This window comes from Ictidomys tridecemlineatus, chromosome 13 (assembly GCF_052094955.1).
Source record: "Ictidomys tridecemlineatus isolate mIctTri1 chromosome 13, mIctTri1.hap1, whole genome shotgun sequence".
NCBI classification, from domain to species: Eukaryota; Metazoa; Chordata; class Mammalia; order Rodentia; family Sciuridae; genus Ictidomys; species Ictidomys tridecemlineatus.
The window spans coordinates 42024168-42042352 of NC_135489.1; the positions used below are offsets into that span (position 1 = coordinate 42024168).

The following is an 18185-nucleotide window of genomic DNA, read 5'->3' on the forward strand; positions in this document are numbered from 1 at the left end:
AAAAAAAGGAAAATTGCTCCAAATCTCATTACTCTTTACATTTTATTACTTGTCTTCAGTTATATGGTTAAGAAAACCTATAAGAGCAAATTATGAATGGGGTCAAAACCATTGAACATAAAATACAGAGAGATCAAACCATTGTTCACGGATATAAGGAAGTATAATCAAAGTGAATCCCATCTTCTTATATTCTGTTAAATGTTCTTCTGGATGTTTTTTTCTCTTTTATTACTCAGAACATTTTATCAATGAAAGATGTTAATGCATGGTTTATTCTACATGTTCTTTTTTGTTTGTTTGTTTATTTGCTTCTGAACCCTTTATATTTATGCCATAATGTAACATAGCTTTTAATATTGTAAAATTGATTTTTGAAAATATTTTATCATACCTTCTGGTTTCCAGTGATATTGATAAAGGCCTTCCGTCCTCCAAGATGCTTATCTCCCAATTTTTATCTGTTGAATTAACTTTTTACATTTAAAATTTTAACCTCTATGGATTTATTTGAATAAAAGGAGAGAGCGCCACAGGCCCACTTTTCTTTTCCTTTGTGGCTAGCCTGTTTTCCCAATACCATGTATTGAATTAATTCCCACAGTGGTTTAAAACCTTCCTCCCACATAGGCATGTGCTTACAAAGTTTTTGTTTTGTTCACTTATGCAATTGTTGAACTCTTGGACTTGCTCAAAGCTTTAAAATTATAGGAATTTCTAAACCACAATAGATTCCCCTAGATCTAAATAGACAAATAAGCATATGAAAAATTAAAAATGTTTTAGGATCAATATTACTCTGTATTTTCTCTTCTCAAGACTTTGATTATTTTATCAGCCCATTCTTTTAAAACTCTTGAAGGAACAGTTTATTCTAATGTTGTTTATGTTATTCTCAAACACAGAGAAAGAAATACATCTTCAAACTTTTCACAAAGACTGCAGAGCATTCCCAGGGAATGTGGATTAAGATACCACATAATAGAGCTGGGCACTGTGGAGCATGCCTGTAATCCCAGGGGCTCAGGAGGATGAAGCAGGAGGATCCCAAGGTCAAAGCTAGCATCAGCAACTTAGCAAGACCCTAAGGAACTTGGCAAGATCCTGTCTCAAAATGAAAAATAAAAAGAGCTTGGGAAGTGGGGATGTGGGTCAGGGGTTAAGTGCCCCTGGATACAGCCCCAGTGCAAAAAAAAAAAGATCGCACATAATAAAAGACTGTGGACTAGTGCGATTTGTGATTATAAAGATTGATGTAAAAAAATTTCCAATCTTTTTCTCTATGAATTCTCACTTCCTGATCTTCTGTCATTAAAATTCAGAAAATATATACATCCAGGTCCATTTTATAGTAAATTATTGTTCTTCCAGTGCTCACTTCTTACATATTAAAATAGCAATATTCATAGCAAAATAGAGTTTATTATAGAATTATAAGTATTAGGAATGAGTAACTTAGTGAGGCCCTGTCTCAAAATTAAAAAGGATGGGACTCAGTGTTTAAGCACCCCTGATTTCAATCCCTGGTACCAAAAAAAAAAAAGGATCAGTAATAATATTTTCCATAAATGTAATTAAAGTTCAGTATTAAAAATCTATTAAGGGGAAAGTAAGTCAAGGGAAAATTATTACCTATATAATATTGAAATTCAGTAATAAAATATATGTTGTTTTCTGTGTTTAATAACCTCTAAATAAAGAGAGGCTGTGTTGACACTACTTTAACTTAAAGAACATATCTGATGGAAGCCAACAGCCAGTATCAGACCAGCATTCCAGTTAAAAAGAAACAGTTCCATGCCAGGAGGAGTAGTGCAAGCCTGTAATCCCAGCAGCTCGAGAGGCTGAAGCAGGAAGATTCCGAGTTCAAAGCCAGCCCCAGCAACAGTGGGGTACTAAGCAATTCAGTGAGACCCTGTCTCTAAATAAAATACAAATAAGGCTGGGGATGTGGCTCAGTACTCAAGTGCTCACCCACCCAAAAAAGGAATGGAAAGCCTCTCTTTGTACAGAATTGATGGAAAGATTTTGAAGATATTCTGCCAAGAGTAGCTGAGTGATTATCCTTGCTTTTAAGAAAAAGAAATTTTTGAAAAATACCTATAAAACTATGAGCTAACCCTAAGTACATATATTCACATATTTTAATATGTATGAGTTACTTTAAAACTGAAAAACAGTAAAAGCTTAGTATGAAAATTACCTATGTACACTCACTTTCTATACTCCTGTTCCCTTGATCTTTACGAGCACTCTTTGGTGGTACCATATCTATCCTTACCCTGATTCTTATCATATATACTGGTTCAACAGAAGGATTTTGGAGCTGGCAAACTGACTTTGGATCCAGATTCTGTCAACAGATAGAGGATTGTGACCGCCACAAGTTACCTAGCATTTCTGAAGCTCAGTTCCCCCAACTTCAAATGTTGACAGTTTCTGGCTCACTCTTTTACATATTGATTTAAATCATTTAAAATGGATTAGCACAATGTCTAACATAAGGTGAAGGATGGTTTTTTGCTGCTGTATCTACTGTAATTATATGGAGTCAGGTTGACTACAGTTTTTTTTTTTGAAGAGAGAGAGAGAATTTTTTAATATTTATTTTTTAGTTTTCGGTGGACACAACATCTTTATTTATTTATTTTTTTATGTGGTGCTGAGGATCAGACCCAGCGCCCCGCACATGCCAGGCAAGTGCACTACCGCTTGAGCCATATCCCCAGCCCCTGACTACAATTTTTTAAAGAAAGAATAGCTTCTGTTTTTCCATTAGCTGTTTTCCAATAGCTTCTGTCAGTCCATTCTTGCTATGTTAGTAGCATTGTGATTGTGTCATATGTGTTCTCACGGACAAATATGTTAAGTACATTTGTTTTCAATTACTTTTGCAGTTGAGGGCACATGCAGTAGATATTAATGGCAATCAAGTGGAGAACCCCATTGACATTGTCATCAATGTTATTGACATGAATGATAACAGACCTGAGTTCTTGCACCAGGTGTGGAATGGGACCGTTCCTGAGGGATCAAAGCCTGGTAAGTTTGAAGATAAAAATTTGAAGATGGTTTCAGGAAATGCTATCTAACCAGCACCGTCATATAAGCAAGAAAAGGAGAAATCACATGAGCCTTTTAGTGTCATTTTCTTTCATTCATATGCTTTTTAGGTAACACAGGAAAAAAAACTGTAGGATGAAAATGGAAAAAATATGCCTCTTACTGCCCACATGACAATTTTTTCCTCTTTGGAAACAATATATACTACAGTATTAGATTCTGCTACTACATATATAGAATCTCTGGGAGCCTTTCATTGTGCTGCAGTTGATGCAGTTAGAGCAACTTGAAAGTGAGCCCTGGAAGAGACTTTCTGCTTGTAAAGTGCAAATTCTACCCTAGGAAACAGTCACCAACATACCCAACCAGAAAGCCTCAGAACTGCTTGGTATGTTCTTGGGACCAGGTGGTGAAGTCACATCCCAAGCAGGGCAGGGACATAGTGACAGCTGTGACTACCCTCTAGCTACACTAGCTATTTATTTCCAGGGTGCCCTCATGTCCTCTGCAGACCTCTCTTTTCAACTAGCATAATAGAAAATGGCCTGGCCTAGAAACAGCCCTTGCTGGAAGCCCTTTCACCATTGGAAAGTGGTGTTTTGACCAAGGTTTTAGATTCTTGTACTGAAAACACTGAAGACTCAGTTACAGCAGAATAGCCAGGCCAGAAGGACCTATTCAGTCTGAAAAATGAGTGGACAAGATGGTCACCTGGTATTATGAAGGTTAAGTGTTGGGCCAGCCTTCCTGAGCCGTTTAGGTGTTTGAAGAGATTTAAATGGCTATATTTTTTATTTTGTAAAACTTCATTTAAAACTCTGTTTCATAATAAGTTGGTCATCCATACCAGTTTATAGCACTTTTTCATAGTCCAAATGCAATTCTCTGTGTCCTCAGAAAAGAAATGGGAGCAGGGGGGCACCTGGGGAAAGAAAGGGGCTGGACAGGAGAACCCATCACCTGTGGCTCCTTCTAAGTCACATAGCCTGAGTAACTTTCTTTGGTGTTTACAAATACAGAATAATTGAAGCATGTTAAACACATCCTTACTCAAACACGTCTTATATACATAAAATAGATAAACCTTGGGCTTTTTTGGGCTGCAGAAATTTTGTTCTTAAAAATCATTTATTTTCTTTTTTTCTTGTAATACTTCAAACTTGATAAAATATACTGCCTCACCTAGATTACTAAAAATAAGCCATTGGAACTGCATTTATTATGCGTTTGACCATGAATTTCCACTTAAGCCTTCCATAAATAAAAGACTAGGTAGTCACTGCAGGCAAAGACATTTCATGAGTGTGTTTCCTGTGGTTTCTCTGCCGTTTGAAAACATCCTACTAGGCCAGGTTTGATACTGTGATGACTCTTGAGTCAAACTGTGTTTTTAATCAGTATTTGGGCTCAAGGTTATGAAACATACTGTTGTAAATTTTCTTAACCATTCCTTCGCTTATTCATTCAACACATGTTTTTAAAGTAAGTGCCACGTGCCAGGCCCTGTTCTGGCTCTGTGGATACAGTGGTGATAAGCAAGTTCCTTCCCTGTAGGAGCTTAAAGCCCAATAAGGGAGCAAAATATAGAGAAGGCAACAGGCAAAAGTTTTGAGGGGAAAAAATTAAGTTTAAAGAGATGGTACATAATCAAAAGGGTATCTTGTTTAGAGAGACAAGCTCAGAAAAGAGATTGAAATACTGTGACTAAGGCATGGTTAATTCTGGGTGAATGTATACCAGATAGGAGAATAAGAGTAGAATTTTCTCTGTTTCTAAAGTAGAACCAAGCTTAGAAGAAGACAGGTTAGAGAGAAAGAGAAATATCATGATTCAGTTCTTCCAAAGATCCCACAGAATAAGCCATTCTAAAAATTAAGTACTTTTCCCTTGACTTCTAAATTATAATTTGTGTAGCTAGTTTGATCCTAATGCTTTATAGATGTATGTTTCAAAATATCCAATATATCAAAGTCCTCAAGTTGGTTACAGTGTTCTTTTAATCTACAAAGGAATAGTGAACCACAAGGCCAGATCTCTATTCAATGTACCAAAACAGTAATACATGAGATGACTCCTTATGAAGTGAGTAAATGGAGTGTGCCTCATTATGCATACAGCTTACTTTCAGAAAGTGACATAGGCATTGGGGGGAATCATACTCAGTGTGCCATTTGAAATGTTATTGCATAACAAGAAAATGCAACAGAGGGAAGGAATCAGCAGTCATAAAATAAATTTCTGATGCCATCTGTATTACTTATGGTTTATGTTTTATATCAATTAAGGCCTTCCAATAAATCATTTCAGAATCATAGGGTAAATTTATCTTCTAAGTTAGGGAAAAATTAGGTCTTTATTAATATGTGTATTTTTATACTTTTTTCCATCTACTAGAACATGTAGTTGTTTTAACCAACTAAATTATTAAAAATGATTATTTGAAAAAGGAAAAGATCAGATATATCAGCCTGATAAACTTATCCTTCTTTTCTGGGACCAAAATGAAGGATAACTCTTCATTTTTCTTGTCCACTGTCTCTAGGAACATATGTGATGACCGTAACTGCTATTGATGCTGATGATCCAAATGCTCTAAATGGGATGTTGAGGTACAGAATTCTGTCCCAGGCTCCCAGCACCCCTTCACCCAACATGTTCACAATCAACAATGAGACTGGCGATATCATCACTGTGGCAGCTGGACTTGATCGAGAAGTAAGCCAAACAAAATTTGATTTGTTTTTAAAGATGAACAGTGTCACATATAGTTTATCTCCAGGTAATAATATATTCACGGGCTAATTTTCATTAATAGATTTGCTGTGCAGATTTATAACTGAACTTCATATTGGTTAAATGACATGATAAATCGTTGCCAGCCTGCAAAATGTCTAATGTGATAATTAAGTTATGCCAATATTCTCTACTACCAATTTTTTAAAATTCTTGGGCATTTTATCAGGTTTTTTGTTTTGTTGTTTTTTTTTTGGGGGGGGAAGGGAGGTACTAGGGATTGAACCCAGGGGTGATTAACCCTTAGGCACATCTCTAGCCCTTTTTTATTTTGTATTTTGAGACAAGGTGTCTTCTTAAGTTACCTAGGCCTTCACTAAGTTTCTGACTCTGCCTCAGCCTCCCAAACTGCTGGGATTACAAGAACGGCACTTGTGCCATCTCTCTGGGCTCTTCAGTTATATTGTCAAAGGCTTTTGTGGGAAACTAAATTAAATATCATTGCCAAATAATGTATGCATAAATTTAAATAATTTTTAACATTGATATTTTTAAGAGGCCGCAAATATCATGTATGTGATTAGATTTTTGGTATCCCTACGGATAGCCTTATTTAGTACAAATTGATTCTGTCTTTTATTGGCACTTGCCCCTTAACCCTAAGGTTAATTTATTCACCAGATTTGAGTACTAGTAACTGCATTAATTCTACTAACATTTAAAGACATAAGTCCAGAGAAGCATACTTCTGGCATATTTTGTTGAAAAGACATACACTGATGAAGGTATTGAAATACCATCATGTATCACAATCTGAGGGCAAATAGTGATTGGGTAGGTTTCCACGTGAGCTGTCTCAGGGTGGCAGCCTGAGCCTACCGTGTTCTTATGCACCTCTGTGTTTTTCTTCGTGTAATTTCTTCTGCCAGGAAGTTTTTCTTTTTCCCCTATCTTGGACCTTCCGATTCCCCACATTCTGATTCCAGTTCTGCTTGTACACTTTCCTAAAATGTCTAGCTCTAATGAAACTTTTATGTCCTTTCTCTCTTCTGTCCTGAAATTTTCTTACTGATTCTCAAGGTCATTATTTCAACCATCCATAATCATCGTGTGAGTGAATTATCAAAGTACCAACTCATAGAGATTCGTGCTTCCTACATTTCTGACTGAGCCAGCTTTTATTGTAATGAGACATCTGATTATATATGTCAAAAGGAAACATTATACCCACCACAATAAATACTATTGACAGGGATTTTAGAAGTTGGGTTTTTTTTTTTTTTGATGCTTTATTTGCTATAGGAGCATTCACTTGAATTGGATCGAAGAAAACACTGCTATTGCAATTAATTATATACACAAGATAGTGCTAGAAGCACTATAATAAAGTAATATGAGCCAATCAAGATTACTTTATTCACAACTCAGCTGCAAGCTTTACTTAGGAGTTAGGGATATGCCTGTGACATTGTACCTTATTAACTTCTGGCTGCCAGTGGACCCTTTTTCTAGGAATGTTTTGCATCAGAGATGATTGAAATGAATTTGGATTTGCAGTAGTACTTTTAGTTCAGTGATATTCGGAACATGTATGTCTTTTCACCTCTTCCATTACTGTATGAAATACTATTCTTATATGCCAATAAACTCAGCATGGGTGCCATATTTTATATGAGATTACGGGGTATTTTTCAATATTCTCTCTTGAATGCCAGGTTGCTCACATAGCAAGTCGATTTAGCTCTGTTCACAATCCTAATATTTCTCTTTCATTCATGCTGTCATTATAAGATTCAGAAATGGGGCGTCATCGTGTTTTCATCTGTAATATTCCTATCACACTTAGCCTGGCTGTTTTATGGTAAGAGAGAGGCATGGAGAACTAAAGATAGTTTTTCTACAGTAGAGCAACCACGTTTAAAAAAATCAAAGAGACTGTATTTAGTTTAGAGGTTGGAAGCTTGAAGTTAGGCCATAATCTTGGGTAAGTCCATCTTCCAGTGGCCAGAGAGAGGCCATTCACTGTCCTTTGGAGACACTAATGCAGAAATGAATTCCAGACTACAGAATCGAGGATTAGATACAATATGCAGAATCGTCTCTTGACAGTGAAATTATTAAACACAACAGTGAGTTACCAGAGAAAATTATAGAAAGCCTTCCTTTTCGAAAAGTCACTTAACATAGAGAAAGCATCTATCTTGGATGGTTTATGGTAATTTCTGCCTGAGGCCGGGGATAAATTACTTTGACTTTTTGAGGCCTCGCACAGGCTTGAAATTCTTTTATTTCTATTAGAATTCACAGTTTCCTTTTTGTCGAAAATCATTTTAGCTGTCATTCTCCCGGGGTATATGACACCTTTAAGGGATGGAAGGCCCTAATCATTGAAATGCTTACTGAGATTCAGCCTTTGATTTTTCTTTAATCTGTTGAGTTTAAAAAAGAAAGAAAGAAATCATCTGTTCCTTGGCGTCTCCAAACCTAAAGCTGCACCACCACATTATCCAGTCTTTAGCTTTTTATCTCCATCGGACAGATTACTAGTGGTGGCTTTTCCTGGCATTTTCTTCCTTTCCCCAGCCTTGTGTCTTTATTCCTTGTCGCCTGCCCTTTTTGCACAGACGGCCCATGACTGACTGCTTCACCACGATTGAATGCTGGCTCAGCCTGTTCCAGCCTGTTTGACCTTCATTAGCCTCTAACCTCAGCTTCCGCATCTGTAAATGGAGATCACAACACGAGGTGTATCATGGGGTGGCTCTGAAGATTGTGTAACGTGATGCAGGAAGCATTCGGCAGTGCCCAGTAAATCTTAGTGACATCTTCCCCATTGCCATCCATGAGGACAGAATGTTTCTCATGGCAAAGAAGGAACGATACTTCCTGTTTTCCAAGCCTATTCATTTTTTAACTGTGCCCTCAACTCCTTGTTCTGCCCTGAAGGCACTGTTTTCTGTGGTATATCCAGTCCTCCTCCCTTCCCTACAGCTTCCTCTATAATGGACAACTATCCTAAATCTCCACATTACAGTGGGTCTCCACACCCTGTGAAATCAAATTGGAACCCTTTAGTGTGGTATTCTAAGCCCTCTAGAGCCCTAGCCTCTGTGCCTTCTTCAGCCGCGCCCCCCCCCCCAAGACTCTTTGACTCTTGCTTTTGAACAAATGATGCCCCAACACTCCTACAACCACATGCTTGTGCACAGTGAAGTTTTATATTCTATTGCTGTTTCTTCTGCCTCAGTTTTTCTTTCCCGTTTCCATGTGCCAAGCTGATCCTCGTCCTCGGAGAGCCAATCTTCAACTCCTTCTCTGGGCACCCACAGTGTCTCTGCCTACTCTCTGATGCAGAGACTGTATCATATAGAAAGTATATCTGCATTCTTGTTCTTAGTATTCAGCAGAGCAGGTGTTCTTCTTCCTTTTACCATGAACAGGAACCCTGAAGAAATCTTGAAGTTATGAGACATCCTTCAGTTCAATACCAGACTTCTCAAAAGGGCAGCACCTACTCACTGTTCGACTCCTACATCCTTCCTCATCTGCTTTGAATCTGGCCTTCTGCCTTCTTCCCCTACTCAAGATGTGCTTCTTGTTCTTCTTGTTCTTTTTCTTCTTCTTCTTTTTTTTTTTTTTTTTTTTTGAGATGGGTCTCACTCACTCTGTGTGCTCTGGCTGGTCTCAAACTCATGAGGTTGGGTGGTCCTCCTGCCTTAGCTTTCTGAATACAGTCTTAACAGGCACTGTGACATCCAGCTTGCAGATTATGTATTCTGACTTTCTTGGAGGGCACTTACATATTGGAGCAATTAATGGTATACTCTCAACTCAGAAAGGCCTGTTTTTAAGTCTTATTTTTGCCACTGAAGGCTGGAAATCTCTGGCAAGGTTTCTTCCCTTTCTAAGACTCAGTTGCTCATTTGCAAAATGAGGATGAAAACTCTACCTTGTAGGAATGTGGTGAGAACAAATGAAGTTATTTAGTGCTTAGCATTGCACCCGACATGAATGCTCCATCTCAACTAAAGTCCTTGTTTTCTATTATCAAGGTCCTTAGATCAGTGTCCACATACAGTAAGCATGAAAAAAAAAATTAGAGCACAAATTTTCAAAATAGATGGCCCCTTTTCTCAAAGGAGCTAACTGGGAGTTAACAGTTAATAATTTCTATGTGGGTCACAATCCTAAATTTTGGTGACATTATTATTTAACCTGGCCTCATCCATCCAAAAGCAAGTCTACCTTCTTAAGTGTCTGATTCATGGTAAACTCTTTATTTCATGTAACTAGTGTTTTCTCCTTGTCTTCTGAGGTTGTGGTCTAATTGCCTTTACCATATACAGCTACTAACTAATCCCAATCTGTTCAGTCATCACGCTCTTCTCAGTTTCACCCTACACATCTCTTGTATTCCTTCCTTCCTTCAAGCTTTGAAGACTGGTTGGGACACTCCAATTAAAAATTCTTAAGAAGGAGCTGGGGTTATGGCTGAGTGGCAGAATGCCTGCCTCCCATGTGTGAGGCACTGGCTTCAATCCTCAGCACCACATAAAAGATAAATAAATAAGTAAACAAACAAACAAATAAAATAAAGATGTTGTATCTATCTACAACTAAAAAAATATTTTTAAAAATTTTTAAGAAATTTACATCAATGGGGACCTGAAGAGCTAGGAAACTGAGGAGGTAAAGGTGCTTATTTTTCATTATATACCTGTTTGTTCTTTTTAAATATTATACCGTATGTATATGCCACCTGTTCTAAAAAATAAAGTGAGTTTTTTAAACTGAGCCATTAAAAAATAGTAAAAAATAAAGACTCCCCGCATCACTTCTTCCTACCCTGAGTACAATTGCATGGTGTATTTGGTGCTGTGATTCATTCCAATTGCTGTCACTTCATAACACCAAGACCATAATCTGATTTTATTTACTATTTTATCCAAGTAAATACAGCATTGCCTGCCATATAATAGAAGTTCAGCAAATGTTTGTCAAGGGAATAACTGAATGTCTTTAACCTCCTCTTCCGCTGATTTCAATCCAGATCAGTGTTTTTAAAATATACTCCACATGTATAATGATTTTGGTTGGTACAAGCAGAGGACCCTGTAGGAAGCAAAGCTCCCAAGCCTTTTAGATGCTACTCCATCAAGTACAGATACCAGAATCCAAACATCCAAAAATTTATTATGTTTATTCTTTACAGTTATATTTATGGCATGTGAAAGCAGTTTTTCATGCATGGTATTGCTATCATAAATACATTAAGCTTTGAAAAAAGAATGATAAATAGGAAATGACTCATGGTATAGAATTATGAGGATATGGGAGAATTGGGAAGATGGTGGATGCATCACTGTGGTTTGATAAATAGCTAGTTTGTGTTCTCAGTATGTTTTAATAAATAATTATAGCTGCCCATGTAAATAAGAAGATGGTTTTACCCTAACCCGGAGTGAGTTTTCTAAGGTAATTCAATACTGAAGATTTCTTCTCCATTCACTCATCCACCCATAAAGTCAAAAGCATCCATGGCTTGCTTGCTGTCTGTAAGACACTGTGCTACAGACTGATGAGACAAACAGAGCCCTGGGGATGGGAGGGTATGAGTGTGTGCTCACAACACACACAAGCATGGTGGGGCAAGAACAGCATGCAATATGATAACAGCCATATAAACTAGAAAGTGTGGTAGAGATGCATTGCAGGATCACAACTTTGAGGACTGGAGAGCTCCGCCTCAAAGATTTTCAGAAGTCACTAACAAGATGACTTTGAAGCTGCTTGTTTGGCAGGCTCAGAATGAGGGAAGGATATTCTGGCCAGAGTTTCTCAACCAGAGAACTGTTGACATTTTTTGGCTACATAATTCTTTGTTGTGGGGACATGTCCTGTTGCATGTTCTGCAGAATTTCTGGCCTTAATATATTAGATGTCAGAAATACTCCCTAGTTGTGACAACAAAAATGTCCCCTAGCAGAACACAATCACTGTGGTTGAGAACCACTGGTCTAGGCAGGAGAATTGCCAAGTGCAATAGCATGGGGTCATGACAGTGCATTTGAAGATAAATATAAAAAGCTTATAGTGTGAGATGAATGAATGACAGAGAATAGCTTTGGTAACATGGGTGAGTCACAGAGAGGGAAGGATTGATAACAACCTGATGAGTTGAGACTTTATCATATCTCAAAAAGGAACAGAGAAAAAGTTTTGAAGCAGAATTCTCTATGTCCATTGTAATACTGTGAGGGTGAGAAGTCACTTTGTGAGGGAATCTAAATGTTAGCCATTCAGAACCACATGCCCAATGACTGATTTAGGCAAGAAGCTCTGAATGGTTTTGTTGCTTAAAAAATAGGTTATCAAATCTTCCTTCCTAAGACCATTTTACAGTTAGGCATTTGAAAATGGAGATTACATTATTTACCAACTTAAGAGATGTATTTTAGAACTAACAATATTCTCTTAAAACTTAAAAGATTTCAAGATGAGCTTGAAGCAATAGGGAATTTCAAGAATTGGTTACTGATCCCAATTATTTCAGCCTGTGCAAAATTGTATATATTATGCCCATATAATTTTAAAGATATTCATGAAATAGACAGGAAAGAGTTCAATCTCCATATCTTATCTATGGGGAGGATTTTTTTTTAATCTTCTAAAAAAATAAACTCCATTTTTTTTCTTTTTAATTGTTTTTTGAAAATGTTCATCTGTTTCTACAAACTAACAGCTATCAAAAATTGGCATTTCAAAAGTCACAACAAATTTTTGTTTTCATAACTTTCAGTGGGGACACTGAACTGAATGCCCTGCAAAAAAAAATTTCTCTTTGTAACCATGAGAGCATTGAACTAAAGCAACACTCAGGACTGAGAAAGGAAACCATTGAGAGACACTGTACCCTACTTATGCATCCTCTCGAAGTGTTGTGGGTTCAGAAAAATTTAAATGGTTCAACCAGCACTATGCGTTTGTGGATTTTTTAATTAATTCAGTAAAATGTGGTATTTTGTCTTTTAAAAGAAAAAAAAAACAGCTAAAATAATAACTGGTAGAGGCTGGCATTTGGGTAGGCAGAGACTTAAAATCTAATGTGTGGCTGTCCCTCCTACTCCTTTCTTTTCCTTGCCCTTCCCTCGAACAACTAAATCAAAAGCTACAATTTGTGTCTGTTCCGTCCAAGCTCCAGAAATCCCTTAAGAATGGCCATTCATAACGGGAGCTATATTTAGAATCAGGGGAAACCGCACTTTGCAGAGACCAGTTGTTTTCTTTTGTTTTTGGTTTTGTTTCGTATGAAGAAGTGAGTCTGGTTTGGAATGTTTTTAACATTTATGAAAATGATCTATATATTTTTATCTGTGCCAACTTCTACAGAGATTCCAAATTATTTTAGATACTGTTTTTTTGGCTAGGTTTTCCTAATATAAAACTTTGTCAGCCAGTACTTGTAGGCTTCTCAGACAATCACAAGACTCGCTCTTAGATACATTACAGCTTGATTTGGCTCCTTTCTAAAATAGTCAGTCTGGAATTTGAAAGAACTGAATGCCTGTCAGATAATAGTCATCTTCATGGAAATGTGTCCATGTCTATACCCATTATAACTGCGTGCTCAAAACAGTGGACACAAGGAGTATCATGTCCAAATACCCATCCATTGAATATGCAATTATTAAATTCCTACTATGTTCCAGGGCTAACTTTGTAATTATAAGCCTTTTAACTAGTCTTATGTATATGTCTTTGTGTGTGTGTGTGTGTTTGTGTGTGTGTGTGGTACTGGGGAATCCAACCAAGCTCTATCCTTAGCCTTTTTTATTTTTTTATTTTGAGACCAGATCTTACTCAATTGTCCTGGCTGACCTTGAACTTGTGATCCTCCTGCCTCAACCTCCCTAGACAATGGGATTACAATCATGCATCACCACTGGGCCCAGTTTGAATTAGCTTTTGATTGTAAGAATGTATCTCCCCTGGGGCTGGGGTTGTAGCTCAGTGGTAGCATGTGTGAGGCACTGGGTTCGGTCTCAGCACCACATATAAATGCATAAATAAATTAATTAAATAAAGGTCTGCTGACAACTAGAAAAAAAGAATATATTTTTCCTATGTAGTTTTGAATAGTATGCATTAGTGAGGATTAGAGGGAAATATCCTAACAACCTTCTTATAACAGAAGTTGCATATATAAAAAATATGTAAAAGGAAAGCCTGCATATATTGTAAATTATGTATGCTTTCTTCCCCCTCTCTTGAGCTTCTGCAGTATCCTAAACTGGGTAGAAATTTAACACATGAGAAAGTAAATACAAACCAAAAGAGTGGAATGCTTGATTACAGACCAGTGAAGAAAAGGGAAAGGTTGAACCAGATGGAGGTTTTAGCTTAGCTGTGAATTTCACACATCTGCAGCGCATTCCTCACTGTGAGGAGAAGTGCATATACACAGTTAAATCTCTTAAGACAAAGACCAGACCTGTGCTTTGTAAGTTAAAGTAAACTGCACTTGGGAAATTTCAAGCAATGCTCATCAGAATGAACGATGCTGTGCTTTCCGTATGTAATAAAGAGCCATTCACAGAACAACTGTTATGTCTTCTTGAGGAATTAGTTTCATTTAGGTTGTTATCTTTATGTCTTTTTAGAAAGTGCAACAGTATACGTTAATAATTCAAGCTACAGACATGGAAGGCAATCCCACATACGGTCTTTCAAACACAGCCACGGCCGTCATCACAGTGACAGATGTCAATGACAATCCTCCAGAGTTTACTGCCATGACAGTAAGTATGGCCTGTCGCTCAAGGAACTTCAGGTCTGTGGTCCATTATGGAGAAGTTTTGTCATGAATAATAAATGTGTTAAATAGAAGTGGAACTTGCTTATCCTGAGAGTAGAATGGCCACTGGCTCAGGGGCTTCTGTCACTAGGGCTTTAACTCAGGCATCTCAGTAGTTTTCTTCCTTATCTTCAAGTTCATTGTTAAAAATGTTAAAATATGCTGCCTGGAACAAACATTCTTAAAAGACTGGGTGCTGTTATAACAAAATACTTACAAACATTTTCAGGTGTGTGAACTACATGACCGATTGATGCTTCTTCTTGAGCATGTAATTATCTATATCAAAGTAAAATTATTTCCATAGACAAATCCTTTCCCCTAACCCCACATTAATCACCCAGATACTCATAAGTGGTTGCTAATTTTAATAGTAATGGAACTGCAACATAATTTGCAAAATAAAAATGGGGGCTAAAATGTGTTATAGTATTTTTAAAGTCAAGCCTAAATTCTATGATTACCTGCATTACCAATCTCCCCATTTAGTGTAGATAATTAAGATTTAATGGAGCAGTTAAATCTGGGTGGTGTGTTTGTCAAGACAACTTGTCCTCCACTGGTCCACGTCACTCCTCTGACTGACATCTGTCTTTCTTGTAGTTCTATGGTGAAGTACCTGAAAACAGGGTGGATGTCATTGTAGCTAATTTAACGGTGACTGATAAAGATCAGCCCCATACGCCAGCCTGGAATGCAGTGTACAGAATCAGTGGTGGAGATCCTACAGGAAGGTTTGCCATTCAGACAGACCCTAACAGCAACGACGGGTTAGTCACCGTGGTAAAAGTAAGTGTTCTTCGGGGCCTTGATCTCTGACAGCCTCTTGGCAGTGAGCAGTAGATTTGCCCCCACTGTATCATTTTGCTATTAAATCGTAGGATCTTTTTTTCCCCCAAAACATCTCTAAATCTGAAATTCATATTTATTTGGTAGGTTAGGTGTTATGGTTTAATTTATGCTGCGGTTGAGGCCAGCAAAGGTATTCCCATTGTCATTGGACTTAGATTTTTTTTTTTTAAATCATACATAAAATCAGTTTGGACAGACTTACCAATCTGAAGACGAGACTGACCTCAACAACACTGATTATCAATGTAATTATATGTTAATGATATTTTACATCTGTAAGTTCTGATCCTCAGTTGTTACCTGTGAAAAATGATGCACCACACCTACGTTCCTTGTGGTTACAGCTGTTGAAAATATTGGGAGGTAGGGAGTGAACCAGAAAATATCACATAAGTAACATGGAATGATCAGGCAAGAAAAGAACCTATGTTTTAAAAAGATCTTGTGTTTACATTGCTATTTTAAATAATTTTTTTTTCAAAACTTCAAGAAACCGATTCTTCTATTTTTAATTGACAAAAGAGAGAAAAAGAGAGGACTCCAAACAAAACAATTTGGTGCCAAATGCAGAGGGAATGTTCTTCAGGTATAATGATGCATAGCTGTAATGTATGAGTTGGTTCCGCTGATCATCCCTACCCAGTGAAGAAATATATTACTCTGCCTCTTACCTAAACACTCTTAGTTTGTAAGTACACCCAGGTGTTGGCTTCACAGGGAAATGTGCATCACAGTGCCAGTTGCCCACAACCATGTACTACATGTGCCTGAGTCGACTGAGATGTGGTTTTGAAACTTCGTGATCAAGAGCACCACTCCCAGAACCCAGTTGTCTGTGTTCAAATTCCAGCTCTGCTCTTGACACTTGTGTGGCCATGGCTGGTTATTTAACCTCTGTTAACCTCAAATTCCTCATGCACAAAGTGGGGCGGTGATGACAGCACCTAAGTCATGGCACTTTTGTGAGGGATGAATGACTTTTGTATGCTTTGAAGAACTCAGAACTGTGCCGATGCCAGGAAGCACAGATAAATGTCACGACAGGACAGTGGAGTGGTTCATGCGATCCCTCAAGATACTGCAGGCTTCTTTTCTGGCTTCTTCTCTGTCTTGTTGGAAACACTTGAGGAAAGGAAAGTTGAGCTGGGGACTTGGGAGTGAGAGAAGAAAACCGTGTTTCAAAATGTGAGGAAGTGATCTAGGTTAAGAAACTGGTACAGTTGATGCTAATGATGTAGCTTTTTCGTGACCTGCAGCTCTTGATCATTCTTGGGCTACCATCAAGGTTCTAGATTCCCTGTGTCCTTTCTTTCCCTGTTATTACCATACAGTTCTGCCTGTTTGCATCTTCACTAAAAGCTGATCAAGGGAGATTAAGGGAAAGTTCCATTTGGTCACTTGATTCCCATAACATTCTTGTGACGGCAGGATTCAATGGGACTTTGTTTTTTGTATTTTTTTGTTTTTACTTATTAGTTATATATGACTGTAGAATGTATGTTGACACATTATACATATAAAGAGTATAACTCCCCATTCTTCTGGTTGTACCTGATATGGAATTCAATGGGACTTTGGAAGTAAATATTTATAAAAAGGGTTATTTGTGCATTGCATTAATCTTGATTGTTGTCCTTAGATTTGTGATTTTTACAGACCAGTAAAACACTCAAAATTATTTTAGTTTGCTAAATAAGGGGGGGGGGGGAAGCCTTCCACCAAAAAAATCACTTTTATTTTAAAAGGAAGTGTGTGTATGTACACATTTGTATTTCAAATTATACTTCAAATTATGGAATATACTTAAACTATTCATAAATTTCAGCTTTATGAAAAAAGACCAGATTTCCTGGGGTTTTTATTTGTTTGTTTTTCAATATATCATAGACTGGGGAAAGCTTCCTTGGATGAGGACTGATCTTATACCAGTGTCTGAGAGTGCAGACCCGATGCTCTTATCTGACTTCATATTAGTTGGTATTTTTGATCCACAATGCTATTTTTAAAAATAATCACGGTTTAGATATACCTAAATAAATAAATCCATGCAGCAGTAATGCACATTATTTGGTAAACGTAAATCTTTGAAGTACCCAAGATTTATAAGTAGCTTAAAGTTGCATAAGTATTTCAGTCATTGACCAGGCTAAGGCATATTTTCCAGAAAGTTGAGAGGAACTTCACTGTGCAGTGAATTAAAAAAAAAAAATTAAAGTTTGAGAAATGGAATTAATAGAATGAAGCACAGAATGTAAATATTCTTAGTTCTGAAAAGTATGATTTTCTTTTTATCTTTTCTTTTTCCAGCCAATCGACTTTGAAACAAATAGGATGTTTGTCCTTACTGTTGCTGCAGAAAATCAAGTGCCATTAGCCAAAGGAATCCAGCACCCACCTCAGTCCACCGCAACTGTGTCTGTCACAGTTATCGATGTAAATGAAAACCCTTATTTTGCCCCCAATCCCAAGATCATTCGCCAAGAAGAAGGTCTTCACGCAGGTACCATGTTGACAACGTTCACTGCTCAGGACCCAGATCGATATATGCAGCAGAATATTAGGTATGAAATGTTGCTTATGGTATTTTTATAATTTACATTCTATTCTGTGTCATGCATAAAATTTAATTTACCATTTGTGTATCAATTGAAGAAAAAAAAATTCCTTTGTTTATTTTTACCCT

General features: G+C 37.3%; 1 protein-coding gene across 1 annotated transcript in view; it reads left to right on the plus strand.

Annotated features, from left to right (window-relative positions):
• Positions 1-18185, plus strand: part of Cdh2 (cadherin 2) — a 209504-nt gene that overhangs the window by 154398 nt on the left and 36921 nt on the right. Inside the window, exons 6-10 of the mRNA XM_078030212.1 lie at positions 2898-3042; positions 5606-5778; positions 14457-14594; positions 15254-15439; positions 17810-18063. Of these exons, the coding sequence (XP_077886338.1) occupies positions 2898-3042; positions 5606-5778; positions 14457-14594; positions 15254-15439; positions 17810-18063 (896 nt within the window). The remainder of the gene's footprint in view (positions 1-2897; positions 3043-5605; positions 5779-14456; positions 14595-15253; positions 15440-17809; positions 18064-18185) is intronic.